The sequence below is a fragment of the Mustela putorius genome, unplaced genomic scaffold (assembly GCF_011764305.1).
Source record: "Mustela putorius furo isolate JIRA1106 unplaced genomic scaffold, ASM1176430v1.1 tig00000592_pilon_pilon_pilon, whole genome shotgun sequence".
Classification (NCBI taxonomy): Eukaryota; Metazoa; Chordata; class Mammalia; order Carnivora; family Mustelidae; genus Mustela; species Mustela putorius.
In genome coordinates this window covers 9,214,103-9,229,265 of record NW_025421426.1, presented here as the reverse complement: position 1 = coordinate 9,229,265, position 15,163 = coordinate 9,214,103, and the positions used below count along the sequence as shown (strand labels likewise).

Genomic DNA, 15,163 nt, shown 5'->3' with positions numbered 1-15,163 from the left:
AGAGAGGGGGAGAAAGTGCATACTTTGGGGCTCTCCCTTTATTTGGGTCCAAGTGTAGAATGTCTAAGGTTTCATGAGTTCACTTTCTATTGGTGAATTTAAAAGTGGGAATTAGGGTGTAGGAAGGGAGAAGCAGGGTCACTCCAGTGATTAGTTATCTGGGTTGCTCGAGGCCTTTCTAAAAGGAGAACTTCATTGGTGAGGGCAGCTGTTTCCTTATCCTAATTGCGTTGTTAGTGTCTGTGTTATATAGCAGGGAGTGTATCTATTTGAGATGGATGTGTTTGAAATGGATGCCTCAGCACTCAAAAGCTTAATGTCAATGTCAGGCATTTACATTACAGTGAAAAAGCTGAATATCAGGTATTTACATTACAAATTCCCACCCCACCAGTCAGGAGCCAGGTGAACCCCATAATGGGACCAGGGAATACATTTCTAATAAACAACCAAGAAGTCATGAGTGGTGCTTTTCCACTTATTCTGTGTCCTTCCCAAACTCAGTCCAGGAGAGAACACAAAGCTGATCCGTGGGTGGAAGGACTCTGAGGGTGCAAGTCCCATTTCCTCATCATACATATGGGGTCATAAGGCCCAGAAGAGTGCAGATGCTGACTCAATGTCACCAAGTGAGTGAGTGTCAAAGATAAAGGTAAAAGAGAATGGAGTGTCAGTATACTTGTCAGAGGTCACTATGGAATATTGTGATATTAGTATGGTTATAATATCTTACTATGGAGTTGAAGGTAGCGAGGAATAGTGCATAAAAGGAGATGAAGGTGATGTCTATAGTCTATATATAGACATATATAGTGTCTATATATGTCTAAAGATCCCCCAGAGTCTATAAATGCCCAAATGGTTCCCAGGGCCCACAAATAAGGCTGAATTCTTCTCTTAGTTTTCTTGAGTGTAAATGAAAACTCAGAATTTCTGGTTCTTCTATCTCTCCTGTCTTGCCTAATTTCCAGCCTCACCCTTGGATCTCACTTTCCAAGCAAGTGAGATGAAATTTATGCCTTTGGGGTCTAGGATAAATGGCATTTTTGGCCCTTTGCTCACCCAATTTCTTTTTCTTTTAATTTAATCTTATTTTTTCAGTGTTTCAAGATTCATTGTTTATGCACCACACCCAGTGCTCCATGCAATATGTGCCCTCCATAATACTCACCACCAGGCTCACCTAACCCCCTACTTCCGTCCCCTCCAGAATGCTGTTTGTTTCTCAGAGCACACTCCCTCATGGTTTGTCTCCCCCTCTGATTTCCCCCAATTCACTTTTCCTTTCCTTCTCCTACTATCCTCCATGTTACTCCTTATGCTCCACAAGTAAGTGAAACCATATGATAATTAACTCTCCCTGCTTGACTTATTTCACTTAGCCTAATCTCCAGGCCTGTCCATGTTGATAAAAAAGTTAGGTATTCATCATTTCTGATGGAGGCTTAATATTCCGTTGTATATATGGACCATATCTTCTTCATCCATTCATCCGTTGAAGGGCATCTTGGTTCTTTCCACAGTTTGGCAACTGTGGCCATTGTGCTATGAACATTGGGGTACATATGGCCTTTCTTTTCATTACATCTGTATCTTTGGGGTAAATACCCAGTAGTACAATTGCAGGGTCATAGGGTAGCTCTATTTTTAATTTCTTCAGGAATCTCCACATGGTTTCCAACATGGCTGCACCACATTTGCATTCCCACCAACAGTGTAAGAGGGTTCCCCTTTCTCCACATCCTCTCCAACACTCATTTAGACACATGAAAAAATATTCATCGTCATTAGCTATCAGGGAGATTCAAATCAAAACCACACTGATACCACCTTACACCAGTTAGAATGGCCAACATTAACAAGACGGTGAATAATCCTTTAAATAGGGGCATCTGGGTGGCTCAGTGGGTTAGGCCTCTGCCTTCGGCTCGGGTCATGGTCTCAGGGTCCCGGGATCGAGCCCCACATCGGGGTCTCTGCTCAGCAGGGAGCCTGCTTCCATTCCTCTCTCTCTGCCTGCCTCTCTGCCTACTTGTGATCTCTGTCTGTCAAATAAATAAATAAAATCTTTTAAAAAAATCCTTTAAATACACCAATTGAAGCCTGTTGGTTAGTATTTTAGTGAGTCTTTTGGCATCCAAGTTCATCAGGAATACTGGTCTAGAATTCTCCTTTTTGATGGGATCTTTGTCTGGTTTTGGGAAGCGGTAGTGTTCATCGAACAAGTCTGGAACTTTTGCTTCCATTTCTTTCTTTTTTTTTTTTTTTAACAGTGTAGTACTGTAAATATATTTTCTTTATGGTTCTCTCTCTCTTTTTTTTAAATTAATTTCTTTTCAGCATAACAGAATTCATCGTTTATGCACTACACCCAGTGCTCCATGCCATATGTGCCCTCCATAATACCCACCACCCGCTCCCCCAACCTCCCACCTCCCACCCCTTTAAACCCCTCAGATTATTTTTCAGAGTCCATAGCCTCTCGTGGTTCATCTCCCCTTCCAATTTCCCCTCATATCCCTTCTCCTCTCCATTTCCCCATGTCCTCCTTATTATTTGTGATGCTCCACAAATAAGTGAAACCATATGATAATTGACTCTCTCTGCTTGACTTATTTCATTCAGCATAATCTCTTCCAGCCCAGCCCATGTTGCTACAAAAGTTGGGTATTCATCCTTTCTGATGGAGGCATAATACTCCATAGTGTATATGGACCACATCTTCCTTATCCATTTGTCCGTTGAAGAGCAACTTGGTTCTTTCCACAGTTTGGTGACTGTGGCCATTGCTGCCATTGGTCATGACTTAAGTTGAAGGCAGAAGCTTAGCTGATTGAGCTACCCAGGTGCCACTGGGAGGTTTTTGATTACTGCTTCAATTTCTTTGTTGGGTGTTGGTCTGTTCAGACTATCTATTTCTTTCTGTTTCAGTTTTGGTTGTTATAAGTTTCCAGGAATGCATCCATTTCTTCCAGATTGCCTAATTTGTTGGCATGTAGTTGCCAAAGTATGTTCTTAAATTTGTCTGTATTTCTTTGCTGTTGGTTATGATCTCTCCCCTTTCATTCCTAGTTTATTAATTTGGGCTCTCTCTCTCTCTCTCTCTCTTTCTCGGATATATGTAGCTAGAGGTTTATTGATCTTATTAATTCTTTCAATGAACCAGCTCCTAGTTTCGTTGATCTGTTTACTGTTCTTCTGGTTTCCATTACATTGGTTTCTGCTCTAATTTTATTATTTCTCTTCTCCTGCTTGGTTTAGGCTTTATTTGCTGTTCTCTTTTCAACTCTGTTAGGTATAAATTTAGCTTGTGTATTTGAGATTTTTGTACTTTTTTGAGATAGGCTTGTATTGCAATGTACTTCCCTCTTTGGACCACCTTTGCTGTATCCCAAAGGCTTTGAACAGATGTGTTTTCATTCTCATCAATTCTGTTTGACCCATTCATTCTTCTGTAGGATGATCTTTCACCTCCAAGTGTTTAAGTTCCTTCCAAAGTTCCTTTTGTGATTGAGTTCAAGTTTCAAAGCACTGTGGTCTGAAAATATGCAGGGAATAACCCCAACATTTTGGTGTTGGTTGAGCCCTGATTCGTGACCCAGAATGTGATCTGTTTTGGAGAAAGTTCCACATGCACTCAAGAAGAACGAGTATTCTTTTCTTTTAGGATGGAATGTTCTGTGTATATCTGTGAAGTCCATCTGGTCCAGTGTGTCATTCAAAACCCTTGTTTCTTTGTTGATCTTCTGTTTAGATGATCTGCCTATTGCTGTGAGTGGGGTGTTCAAGTCCCCACCTACCAATGTATGTTATTATCATCAATGTGTTTCTTTTCTTTGGTAATTAATTGGTTTATAAAATTGGTTGCTCCCATGTTGGGAGCATAAATGTTTACAATTGGTAGGTCTTCTTCTTGGATAGATCCTTTAAGTATGATATAGTATCCCTTTTCACCCCTTACTACAGTCTTTGGTTTAAAAATCTAATTTGTCTGATATGAGGATTGTTACCCCAGCTTTCTTTTGAGGTCCATTACATGGAAAGCTGTTCTCCACTCCCTCACTTTCAGTCTGGAGGTGTCTTTTAGTCTAAAATGAGTCTTTTGTAGACAACATATGGATTGGGCTTCCTTTTTTATGCAATCTGATACTCTGTGTTTTTTGACTGTAGTATTTAGCTCATTTACATTCAGAGCAACTGTTAAAAGATATGAATTTAGTGCATTGTATTGCCCATAAAGTCCCTGTTTCTTTGATTGTCTCTATTTCTTTCTGGTCTATCTCACTCTTTGGCTCTCTCTTCTCTTTCAAGTTCCCATTTAATATATGTTGCAGTGCTGGCTTGGTGGTCACATATTCTTTCTGTTTCTGTCTGTTCTGGAAGCTCTTTTTCTCTCCTTCCATTCTGAAAGACAGCCTTGCTGGATAAAGTATTCATGGCTACATGTACCCTGAATATATCATGCCATCCCTTTCTGGCGTGCCAGGTTTCTGTGGCTAGGTCTGATGTTGGTCTAATGTTCCTTCCTCTGTAGGTTAGGAGCTCCTTGTTTTGAGTCTTTGTCTCTGAATTTTGCAAGTCTTACTATTATATGTCAGGGTGTTGATGTATTTTCATTGATTTGGGAAGAGTTCTCTCTACTTCTTAGACATGAATACTTGTTTCCTTCCCCAGATTAGAGATGTCCTCAGCTATGAGATATACTTTCTGCCCCCCCGCCCCTTCACCCTCAGGCACCACAATAATTCTGGCCTTGGTACATTTCATGGCATCACTGCTTTCTTAAAACTTCTTTTTATAGGCTATTAGTTGTTTTACTCTCTTTTCCTCAACTTCCTTTCTTTCCATCCACTTGTCTTCTAGATCACTTACTCTCTTTTCTGCCTCAAGCACGCTAGCCCATTAGAGCACCCAGTTTAGTCTGTGGCTCGGTTACAACACTTTAAAATTTGGCCTGATTAGGTACCATTTGTGCACTACTACATTCTCTGGTGAGACGTCAACTTTAAAATAAGGAACCAGACAAGGATAGATGTCATTGCTTTTATTTTCAACATAATTTCAGAGGCTCTAGATATAAAAAGGTGAGGAAACTAAGTCACAAAATTGGAATAAAGCAGAGTCAAACTTTTCCATCATTTTCAGATGATACGATTATATATACAATCAAAGTAACCCCAGTAAATAGTGTTATATTTCATAAGTCAATTTGGGAAAGCAGTTGGATAGAAGATAAAATTGATAGTTTTTATTATCCTACTCATAATTAATTACATCAATGATAATATTTTCCACTTACTATTCATTCTTGAGGTTCCAGGCACTTCAGTCCACAATGTGAACAGCACTTCTGTGACACTGGGCAATCATAATCCTGAAGACACTTGGGTCTATCAATCTTGGAACACACCATGGGCTTGTGCGGGCAGAAACCTGGTTTGACTTTATGGGATAAAATAAGACATTTGAACTTGAAATACTTGATCATAGTTTGGGGAAACTTGGAAAACTCTAAACAGGAGTTTCTTCTGACTAAACCTCTTACCCTTCCCCCTAGAATAAAAATAGAGTGCAGAAGGCTAAAGTGTCAACTTCCAGTGGCCAATAATTTGAGGTGTATGAAAAATGCTTGCCATCTCTGACATAGACAATCTGATAGGATTCCTGCTGCCCCCCAGAGAAGTAATGGATTTGGGTTATCTAATCCCAAATTACCAGAGGTAGAAGGAGTATTAGAGAGCACCCAGAACTTCTTTGTTTTATATGTTGCAGAACTTGAGGTTAGTGTAGGGGCAAGTGAGTAGTGTATGGCCATAGAGAAAACAAGTGGAAGTGTTGAAGTCAGTTGAAAGGCCTTGGTTTCCTTTCACTATACCATGCTGTATGCAGCACCAAACACTAAGAATCCCTCAGACAAGACCATACTATCTCAATATTAAGTAAGGAAATGAACACTAGTCTCAGAGGCTACAGAGTTCACTTCTGTCCCAATAGCAGTTTGCTACCCATCTTTTCCCCAGCATACCTTACAAGATGTGAATATGCACTTCATGTGAAGTTCTGTGTAGACAAAGGGTTTATTAGGAATGTACCTAATGGTTATCTTTTTTTGTTTGTTTGAGTAAGTGGATATTGTCACCTGTCAATCAGTGAAGAATGAGACTCAGAATAAATAAGTTCTCATGGGGAAAAAATAGGGAGTGATACTATGCATGGTTGGCTTTGAAGACTAGCATAATAGTTTCCTGAAATTAAGATGACAACATGAGAGCAGTGATAGGTCATTAAAGAAAGAAAAATTCCCTAGAGATATCTAAGTTCAACCAAAGGGGCATCCTTATTCAATGGAACAACAAAGCATCCTTAGCATATGCCCTAGAGATGTTGGGAGGTATATCCCTAGTTCTCACCTGTCCAGGCTTTGGTACAAACAAAGCCACACATGGATTCACAACATTTGGTAGTTTTGGGGCAATCGAAGTCACTCTTACATGAAGCTGGACACTCCATACGGTCCTTGAAAGGGAAGAGTGGGCACTGTCCATTCTTGGCTAAAACAAGAGTAGATGTGAGTTCTCTCAAACCCCACCCCTTCTCACACTCTTCAAACACCTTTCCCTCCCTTTAAAATTAGTATCTCTTTCTGTGACTTGGTTCACTCTCCTGTGACTACCTCTGGTAGGCTATGGCAGAATGGAATGCCTCAGCTTCTCATGGATTGTAGGAGAAATATAGTTAGGGTTGCTCTTTGAAGCTCCAGGTGAGAAGAGAGGTACCTGGATTGGTGCGGCAGCTGAAGACATAGTAAGTCATGTTCAGATTATGGATCTATTTTTAAGGTATATCTAAAATGATTTCCTAACTCCATCAGTGTGGATTGAGAATGTTGATGCCCATTCATCAAGGATGATTTAGAAGTTCATATCAACCAAGAGAGGGAGAGCTGTGGACAGAGCAAGTTTGAGATGGATGAGCACCTCTGTTTTAGACAAGTGAAGTGTGAGGTGTTTGTGAGATTGAGATGAAGGAGTAGAGTATGCAGTTGGCGTTTGGGAGTCAAATTCAGAATAGAGCTACAAATGTGGGTCACTAGGACATAGATGGTGTTAAAATCAATATTTTCACATTTTGTGCATGTTTCCTCGTCATTATCTGATTACAAATTCTATGAGGACAGGAAGGTTTTTTCCTTATTTTATTCCTTCTCTCCTCCTCTTCTCTCTTCTCCTTCTTTCTCAAGTTGGATTCTGACAGAGTGTGGTGAATTTGACTCCCAGAGCTATGGTTAGGTTCTTTCTTTCTTTCTTTTAAGATTATTTATTTATTTATTTGACAGAAAGAGATCACAAGGATGCAGAGAGGCAGGCAGAGAGAGAGAGAGAGAGAGGAGGAAGCAGGCTCCCCACCCAGCAGAGAGCCCGATGTGGGACTCAATCCCAGGACCCTGAGATCATGACCCAAGCCAAAAGCAGAGGCTTAACCTACTGAGCCACCCAGGCACCCCTAGGTTCTTTCTTTCTTTCTTTCTTTCTTTTTTAAAGATTTTATTTATTTATTTGACAAAGAGAGATTACAAGTAGGCAGAGAGAGAGAGGAGGAAGCAGGCTGCCTGCTGAGCAGAGAGCCCGATGCAGGACTCCATCCCACCCTGAGATCATGACCTGAGCCAAAGGCAGCGGCCCAACCCACTGAGCCACCCAGGTGCCCACCCCTAGGTTCTTTCTTAACCCAAACATAAATTTCCCCCAATCCCACCCAAGTTCATTTCCCTGGTTTCTTCTTCCTACTGCTTCTGAGAGTGAGCCAAGGTCTAATGCATAGTGCCATGATTTCTTAAAGCCTTCTACAGTGGGTCAGACCACAATAATGTCTTTGCCATTCAGGATCACTGGAATTACAGAATTAAAATTCCAGTTCTACTCCTGACCCACTGTGAATCCTTGAGCAACTAACTTTATCTATTTGACTCTGTTTCCTTGTCTGTATAATAGAAGAGATGATATACTATTCAGCCTGCTTCTTAGAATTTGACATCAAAGTTGTAATGCTGCCTTGTAAGTCACACGGTGCTGCATTTGAACATCAATGGTTACCACCTAGGGTGCTACCATTAAGCAAGCCCACACTACTTAACAACCCCTATGTCAAATCCTTGTGTCCCGATTATACATAATCCACCAAAAACTCAAAGATGTTTTTCTGTTATTTCAGTGTTACAGAGGAGAGAACTGAAACTCAGAGAGGTGAAGAAAATTGCAATAAGTGGGAAAAGGAGGATTTTTATCTGGGTTATCTGGCACCTACCTCTGTAAGATACTATCTCCCAATATTATTGGTGCTTGTCATTATAGTAGGAATTAATCCACAGCCCTCACCTTTACTTCATCCTATTCTTCAGTTACTCTCTACTCTACTCGGACTTCATGTGATTCCAGACCTGACCTGTTTATGCTTCATTCTTGGGTGAGGCCTCAGGTACTACTCAATAGATAAGTGCACTATGTCATTTTTCTGACACAACAACTCTATTAGGTAAATACTATTACTATCCCCCTTTTATAGACAAGAATACTGAAGCTAAGGGAAACAGGCAACTGACCTAAGACCACCCACTCAGGGAATGATAGAGTAGACTTGAACCAAGGCAGTTTAACCTTAAAGCCTGAGCATATACTAATCCCTCGGATTGCCAGGGATATAAATCTTACCAGGTGGTGAGCAAGCCATTTGGCAGGCTGTGATGCTGAGGAAGTTGTTGGCATTCCCGAAGCAGCCTCCATAGATAAACGGTTCACAGGACTGAAGTTTAAAGTCAAAATACCAGCGATAGACACTAACATCACACTCTCCTTCTTCTGGGGGTAGCATGCAGGGTTCTGAAGGTGGGATGCAGAGAGGGAAGAACATAAAGGGTAGGAAAAAAGAGAAGGGGTCAGGCTCTCAGCTTTTATGCAGTTCTTAGTATGACCATACAAGTCATAGAGAGAGCCACTGTAAATAAAAGCTCTAACCTAGCTCTCCTACAAATATGGAACTGATCTTTGTTCTCTAAGTCCTTGAGCTCTGGGAGGACAAGATTTGTTCAGTGACTGTATCCAAAGTGCCTAAGGCATTATTGTGGTCTGACCCATTCATTTATATATATAACAGAATTTCCCATTATGAGATACTCTTTACTTTGAGCCACCAGAAAACCTCTTTGAAAGCCAGAGTCCGAAACCAAGCCCACATCAAAGTTGACTGAGGTTTATATTTACCATGTGCCAACAATAGTCTCTTGACACTTAGTGAACATGAAACAAGTATTAATTGTGTGTGAGTGTTTGAGTGTTGGATCAAAGAAGACTGTCATCAATATTTTCTAGTTGACATCCCTCATGCCTGGACTCATTGTTTGTACTTGAGGGTTGGGAATCTGATTCAAGAACAAGAAAAGCATGAACCCTGACTTCTTGTCCTACCATCCAAGGGAATCATTCGACAAGCTCTGGATGGAGCAGGAAGTAAGACAACTCAAAAGATACCTGTGCCCTCAGCTTGGGGGCTATTACCTTGGAATGGATCCATGCACTTTTTCCCACAGGCAAATGAACAACACTTCATTTGTTTTAGGCAATCCCAATCAGTTGTGCAGAGGTCTGGAACATAAATCTCACAGAGGACCCTTTCTCGGGTGCACACTCCTGCTTTCTCTACAAGAAAGCAACATCCAAATTCAAATTCACATCCTTTGAGAGTTTCAGTTCTCCTCCCATGGCAAAGGTGAATAGTGACATTCTATCCGCCATCTCTTCTACCTTCCATCCTCAGTAGCTCTGCTTAAATTTGGGTCTTCCTCCCACCACTCATAGTTCATTTTGATTGATCTGAATCAGGAATCTGTGCTTAGGTCAACTGAAGGGGAAGCATCTCAGATTTCATGGCAGGGAACTAGATAGGAACCAAGAGCCTTTCCTTAAGTCTAGGAGCTTCTCTCTCCTCTTGAAACTTAATATGTTATTGCCCAATTCCTTTGCCTCCAGAGTCTTAGTTGATAGGGGAAATTAATTAGTAAGAAGGGGTAGGAATACCATGGAAATAGGAGTATAGGAGTCCTGATTCCTGACTTGGGTCCCTGACTCCTTGTGAAATCAAGACCAGCCTGGGGGCACCTGGGTGGCTCAGTGGGTTAAAGTCTCTGCCTTCAGCTTGGATCATGATCCCAGGGTCTTGGGATGGAACCCCACATCAGGCTCTCTGCTCAGCAGAGAGACTGCTTCCTCCACTCTCTCTGCCTGCCTCTCTGCCTACTTGTGATCTCTGTCAAATAAATAAATAAAATTAAAAAAAAAAAAAAGACCAACCTGAGTTCCACTATATACCTACTCAGTTACCCTTAAAGGGAACAGAAATGGGCAATGGGAGGAGCAGTGTATCACACCTGGTTTGGAGCCTGACTCCAACACGACTAGGTAAGTAATCTTGGGGGGAAAAAAAGTTTTCCTCCTGAGTCCAACATTTCCCATCTATAAAATGAGAATTACAATCTCTACCTTACAACCTGCTTCTAAGAATTAAGGGGGATGATGCTTACAATGCATTCATCACAGTGCCTGCCACATGGGAAGAGCTTGGCAGATATGGGTTTTCTTCCTCCTTTTTAAGGCTTGACACCGCTTACTAATTGCTGAGCTTGTGGGAAGTAGAATTCTAAAGTTGCCTCCCCAAGTTGTCTGTCCTCTGGTTATGAATCACACTTGAATTTAGGTGGGCTATGAGGGATTTCATAGATGGAATTAGAGTCCCAAGTTAATTGACCTTAAAATATAGAAATTATCTGACTGAGCCACATCTAAGTTGTTGAGACCTTAAAAAGAAGAGTTCATAAGTGACTCTTAATCTCACAAAACAAACTGAGGGTTGCTGGGGGGAGGGGGGTTGGGAGAAGGGGGTGGGATTATGGACATTGGGGAGGGTATGTGCTTTGGTGAGTGCTGTGAAGTGTGTAAACCTGGTGATTCACAGACCTGTACCCCTGGGGATAAAAACATATGTTTATAAAAAATAAAAAGTTAAAAAAAAAAAAAGAAGAAGAGTTTTCCCCCTGACTAATAGAGAAGAGGTAAGATAAATTCCACGTGTGAGAGGAACCCAACATGTTATTAGGAGCTTTGAGGACAGAAGGAACTTAGTGTCCTGGACTGAAGGTGACCTCTGGAAGCAACCTCAGTGGTACAAGTGCAAGGAAATGATTCTGCCACAGCCAGTGAGTGTTAGTGAGAATCCTAGGTCCCAGATGAGAACTGCACTTTTCGATGCAACCCTGGATGCTGCCTGCTGAGAACCTGAGCAGAAAATCCTTCGAAACCACACCAGACTTCTGACCAGAGAAGCATGATCCTTTTGGAGACTACTGAGTCTTGGAATTATAAGGGTTCAGAATTGGAAACACCATATGGATCATCAGTATCACCCTCCTAAATTCCAGGTTTTAAAAAAATGAAGTCAGATGGCAAAAATAGAGTGAATGAGGAGTGAGTCTAGGAGCTCTAATCCATAATTCACTCCAGAAGTCCTGAACAGTGGCCATTGAGACTTTTTGTACTTTCCAGCTTTATTTCTTATTCTTCATACCATGCTTCATACACTCTCCAAGGATGTCTAAGGCTAAGAAGAGTTATGGTTCCTAATTTTGAGTGTACATTGAAAACACCTGTGCATCTTTTAGAAACTACAGACCATGGCCTGAAACAGAATCTCTAGAAAGTGAAGCCTAGGGACTTAATTTTTTTTCTCTCTTTAAAATTTAAATTCAATTCACCAATGTATCATACATCACTTTAAAGTGCCTCCAGTGGAACATAGGGAGATGGAGAGGAGAAGGGAGTTGGGGAAAATTGGAGGGAGAGATGAACCATGAGAGACTGTGGACTCTGAAAAACAATCTGAGAGTTTTGGAGGGTTTGGGGGGTGGGAGGTTGGGTGAGCCTGGTGATGGGTATTATGGAGGGCACGTATTACATGGAGCACTGGGTGTGGTGCATAAACAATGAATTCTGGAACACTGAAAACAAGTTTTAAAAATAAAAAAAAATTTTAAAAAGTCATAAAAGGAAAAATAAAGTGCCTCCAGTGACACCAAAGCAGGCAGTCGGGCACCATGATGTACGCTGCTTAGAAATTATTGTTTTCGGTTTGGGCACAGAGAGTGTAAAGCAAATCAAATAGGGACACCTCCAAAGAGGTAAAAGGTATAGAAATCTTGGGATTATAAAGACAAATGTCCCCTCACTAGTGTAGACTCTAGTCAGTTCTCCCTTCGGCTTCTGAGGCATGTAAACCTTTTTTTTGGTTTAGCCATTGTATTCCTTGCCTACTGTCAGCTTCAGCTGTCTTTTGGAATCCTCCTCCCTCCCAGTCAGCCCTCCTCAACTACTAACTTTGTCTCCATGGATTCCTCCCTGAATGCACATACCTTGGGCATTCCTCTACAGCTACTGGGGATGCTCCCTAAAGTTCATATCTCAGCTCTCTGTTGTCATTACCTGACACACTTCCTGCATCCATTCCCACCAAGCTAACTGTGGTTACCATGCCTCCCTCCAGAACTTTTCTCACTTCCAAGCTGAAGGCACATATCCAACCACGTGGGAACATATATCTGGGAATCTCAAGAGACCTCTATGCCCACATGTATAAATCAGACTTACAATCTCCTATGCTTTAGCAGTGACTCCTTGACTCTGCTCCCGTCTTTATATTTGGCATCAACAGACCCCCAGGCTCTCATGAGAACCCTGAGATTCACTCCTCCCTCTCTTTCACCCTAGCGTCCTGTCAGTCGTGGACTTGAGTCAGTTCTACCTCCTCATTTCTCTCCAAGCCCTATGGCTTTCCCTCTTTGCCACCATTTCCAGGTCAGCTCCTGACATCACCCCATCTCTCTCCTTCACTTGTGCAACCACCTCCTCACTGACTTCTGCCCTTGGGCTCCTGCCTAGTGATGACTCACCTTTAAAAAATTAAACTTGGAAAATACACATATCAGGTAAAGCTAGGGAAATAATTTGGAGTGAACAGTGAGGGAAGAATCTGAAGTTTCCAGGGTGAGTGAGTTGGGCTCGTTCTCTAAAGCCACAGAGGAAGTGACCTCATACAACACAAGTCTTTGTCTCCTTTCTGACCCTCAGTCCCAGGAAGGCCTCCTAAGGAGGGGTGGCTGCAGCTTCTCTGAACTCACCTTTGACTTTCTTGATTGGTGATGAAGTGGTCTCCTCCGAAGACAGAGAGAGAAGCAGGAGTGCTACATTCATCCAGAAGAAGGTAGAACTGTGGAGGGGAAGGTGCTTGTGTGGGATGAGAAGAGGCATGGGGATTAGGCACAAGTGAGACAGAGACTCAGACCAGGTGCTGAGAACTGTGACAATGGCCCACCACTTCTCTCAGTTCACAGATGAGGAAACCAAGATGCACAGTGCATAAGGGGTTTGTCTGAGGTCACGTGGAGAGTAGGGTAGGACTCTCAGGCCCCTTCCAGTGGCCCCACACTCTGCTACAGGACTCCACAGTGTCCCAGCAGGACATTCGCCCAGTCTTGCTCCTACATGAGAGGTCACATATAGATGATCACAGGGATTTGTCTGGAATAGTTGCAGAGCTGGTTTGCCCACTGTCATTCCCAAGGCAACCCCAGACATGAGTGAACACCTTTTTCTTGCTCCACTGATGACAAGAAACTGATGGTATGAGATTTTTAGGAGGGCCTGGGCATGTGTCACAGGGTCTTAGAGCCCCAGGCACACAAAAAAAATCCCGGATAACCTCGGGTTAACAAAAGGATTCCTCGTATTCCTTCTGGTGTTATTCAAGCCTAGCTTCTGATACTCCCAGAGCCCCCCATAAATGAATGACCCTTCCCTACTCATTCCACCCCTATTTACACATGTCTCTTCCTGGTCCTTATGTACTTTTTAATTTTGTTATGTGAAGAACTAACAATGCCTTGCTGTGTTACCTCTCTCAGACTAAATGCATTTTGAAAGCAACAAGAGAGGGATGGAGCAGAAAGGAAGGGAGACAGAAAGAGAGACAGAGAACATCATTATGTCCAGAATGCACCTGTTATTGGTGGAACTTCTGACACTGGGAAAGGGGTAGAGCCTTTTCCAGATCTCCTGAAACCATGCACATGTGGCTGCCTAAGAGTAAAGACTTGTGAAAAAAAATTTTTTTAATTAATTATTTTTTTCAGCATAACAGTATTCATTGTTTTTGCACCACACCCAGTGCTCCATGCAATCCCTGCCTTCTCTAATACCCACCACCTGGTTTCCCCCAACCTCCCACCCCCTGCCCCTTCAAAACCCTCAGATTGTTCTTCAGAGTCCATAGTCTTTCATGGTTCACCTCCCCTTCCAATGTCCCTCAACTCCCTTCTCCTCTCCATCTCCCCTTAAGACTTGTGAAAATTTATTCATTTTTGTCTCCAGAATTCTAATCCTGTACCCTCCCCAAATTTTACAACAGTGTCTGGACTGTTCAGTAATGACAATTATGGCCTTAAACCTACTGAGTGACACTGATTTGTGGTACTGGCTTGGCAACTTATCACTGTAGCTGTAACCTGGATCCTCAGTTTCCTCATCTGGAAAATGGAAACCATACAATGTACTGGGCAGCTTTGCTGTCACTGTGAGGTTTAGATGAGATCGGGTGAAGATTATTCATGAAGTGGCATGGAATGGTCAAAAACAGTGCTTGGAGTTGGACCTGAGTTCACGTCGTAGATCCCCCACTTACCAGCTAGTGGTCTTGGCTCAGCCATTGAACCTCACTGAGCCAAAGTCTTCCTTCCTTCTTCTTTCCTTCCTTCCTTCTTCCCTTCCTTTCTTCCTTCCTTCCTACCTACCTACCTTCTTCTTTCTTTCAATATTTTAGTTTTAACTAGTCTTTAAACTCAATGTGGAGCTTGAACTCACAAGCACAAAATCAAGAGAGCCATGCTCTTCCAGTTGAGCCAGCCAGGCATCCCACACCTCAGTGTTCCTTAAGGAAATAGTAACACACCTACTTCATAGACATGGGAATTAATAGAACTATTGTGGAAAGCACAGTGACTACCTAATTAGTGCTGAATATATTTTAGTCAATAGACAGGTGATTTACTGAATACCAAAAAAAAAAA

The 15,163-nt window shown here is 42.1% G+C and overlaps 1 protein-coding gene across 1 annotated transcript; it reads right to left on the bottom strand.

Moving 5' to 3' along the window:
- Nucleotides 1–5,302: 5,302 nt before the first annotated feature.
- WFDC8 (WAP four-disulfide core domain 8) lies at nucleotides 5,303–13,349 on the bottom strand. Its single transcript, XM_004746781.3, has 5 exons — nucleotides 13,220–13,349; nucleotides 9,552–9,692; nucleotides 8,709–8,876; nucleotides 6,411–6,551; nucleotides 5,303–5,442 (listed from the first exon to the last, which is right to left on the bottom strand). The coding sequence occupies exons 1-5, from the start codon at nucleotides 13,347–13,349 to the stop codon at nucleotides 5,303–5,305; spliced, it is 720 nt and encodes a 239-aa protein (XP_004746838.1).
- Between the last annotated feature and the right edge of the window lie 1,814 nt (nucleotides 13,350–15,163).